Genomic DNA, 2,243 nt, shown 5'->3' on the forward strand with positions numbered 1-2,243 from the left:
TTGCTGATGTCATTTTTAATTCACCACCAGGACCCAAAAAAAAAGCTGAGAGAGATGTTGGTGGCCCTATATAAGGTGCACCTCACCTCCTGCAGAACACATCAAGAATCACAGCAAAGGTAAGGCTCGCAGCCTTCGTGCCTCTCTCGCTTTACCTTACTCCCTCTCCCTGATGCTAACACTGCTCTCTCTCTTTCAACAGTGCTGAGTGCTGTAGCTCCAACCTGCTGGAACAGACAACTTTGGATCGTGAGCCATGGCCTCCCTGCAGACCTTGACCAAGAGCTTCTCAGGATGGGTCTTCTTCTGCTGCTGTTGCTGTCTCCCGCTTCTTCTCACCAGCCCTCTGCCTCCAAAAGGGGCAGGATTGGCTTCTACCACACATCAGAGCTGCAGGCTCAGGAAGACAAACTTCCAGCAACACTACATCAGGAATCGCACCTACACCTTGGCTAAAATGGTACAGTAACCCATGTGTCCTTCCTGGAGGGATCTGGGGACTTCCTCTTCTCCCAGTGACCTGGCTTCTTGCCTTCGGCATTCTGCTCTCTTTCTCATGTGTTTCTCCAGAAAAAATGTGCATTTGCAGTAAGGCAAGGCTTGGGCATGTGAAATGGGTCTGTTTCCCACTGGTTGTATAGCTGGGGGAAGCTGCTGCCTCTCCTCCTCCTGCCCCCCAAGAGAAAGGCAGCCCCTGGCACACCACAGCTCCTTCTCTTGAGCAGCTTCTGCTAGACTGTGAAACATGAGCTTAAGTTTCTCCATTTGCCCAAATCCATTTGAAGCTGGGCCTGCCCGTGACTCCAGGCATGGCCAGGCAGCTCCTCAGGCACCTTACAGTGGGTCCCCCATGGTGTACGCCATTGAGTGCTGCAGCACCTCCCAGCAGCGCTGTGGGCCACCATGAGGTCAGCCACCTGTGGCGTCTGGTTTAGTCATCATAACCACTATGACATCTGATGCTTCAGAGGGGGGACAGGAATTCAGACTTCTGCTTATTTATTTTCCAGTGATACTGGTCTTGAATCTCACTCAATTAAGGGAAAAAACAGACACAATGTCCAAGTTATCCACCTGTAACAGACTGTCTGTGGTGTCCATGCCCTCGTTTCACCTGCACTACTATTGATGACAAATGTAGGGTTAATCATTAATTTTTAGCTAAGGTTTCCAGCCCCACCTGACATTTCCTTTTTGTCCTCTCAGGCCAGGGTCTCAGACGAGGACACGGATAATAGGCTCATTGGGCAGCAGATCTATGTTAACGTCAAGGTAAGTCTTACACGAGGAGGCGGCTCTTTGTGTCCTGCTGCAGCACTTGTTGATTTCTTGCCATGATTTAACACGACCTCTTACTTGCATACATAGGAAAACAACCGCTGCTACATGATGAAGAGGATTGCGGAGATTGTAGTGAAAGATGTCCTCCTCACCGAGGTCAAGCACCAGTACCCCTACGTTGAGGAGGTGGCACAGTTCTTGGCATCTCTGACCTCGGAGCTGAGCAGATGTGTGAGTAGCATTTGGGTTCTTTCCCTTCTCATAACTCTTGTTGCTGCTCCTGAATCTCAGAATGTTGCGAACAGCAGCAAAAGGCAGTGATATGAAAGGAAACCTCAGATCAAAGATATCAAACTCGAGGTTGATAGAAAGGTGTGAAAAAGAAGGAAAAAAAAAAAAAAAAAAAACCTTTTGGTAAACCTCACAATTTTAAGCAACAGAGCATGAGTAAAGGAGGGAGCTTTTCGTGGTCTGGTGAGTTTAAGCTATGAGCTGAAAGTTTAACTATTAATACACTTAATCAAGAGGTTGTTCCTACGGCCGGGGTTTGGGAAAACAAACGCAGCAGTGGGGCGAGGAGACGGCAGGGGAGCAGTGGCACCCGCTCCTGCCACCCCAGAGTGTCCCTGCTGGGGGGGATGGAGGGGCCGGGACCAGCCGGGGCCGGATCCAGCCTCGGCAGAGCCTGGAACAGCAGGAGATGCCGGGTGATGCTGGATGCAAGGGCCAAGTGCCTGGGATCTGCCCCCCCCCCTCCAGCCCCCCAGGCAGGAGATTTGGTGGAGGGGGCAATTTTGAGGAGGGGATGCCACCCCCCACGTCCTGCAGCATCCCCAGGTCCCAGACAAGCAGCACCTGCCCCATCGACACCTGCCCATCCCCAGCCCCGCTGGCACCGGGGGATGCCGCTGGGTGAGGGAAACCTCCAGGGTGGGGGATCCCCAAAACACCACCCTCCCACC

The 2,243-nt window shown here is 52.2% G+C and overlaps 1 protein-coding gene across 1 annotated transcript in view; it reads left to right on the forward strand.

Annotated features, from left to right (window-relative positions):
- The first annotated feature begins 256 nt into the window (after window positions 1-256).
- Window positions 257-2,243, forward strand: part of IL22 (interleukin 22) — a 2,874-nt gene continuing 887 nt past the window's right edge. Inside the window, exons 1-3 of the mRNA XM_014963545.1 lie at window positions 257-460; window positions 1,207-1,272; window positions 1,369-1,512. Of these exons, the coding sequence (XP_014819031.1) occupies window positions 257-460; window positions 1,207-1,272; window positions 1,369-1,512 (414 nt within the window). The remainder of the gene's footprint in view (window positions 461-1,206; window positions 1,273-1,368; window positions 1,513-2,243) is intronic.

The sequence above is a fragment of the Calidris pugnax genome, unplaced genomic scaffold, assembly GCF_001431845.1.
Source record: "Calidris pugnax isolate Ruff unplaced genomic scaffold, ASM143184v1 scaffold44, whole genome shotgun sequence".
NCBI classification, from domain to species: domain Eukaryota; kingdom Metazoa; phylum Chordata; class Aves; order Charadriiformes; family Scolopacidae; genus Calidris; species Calidris pugnax.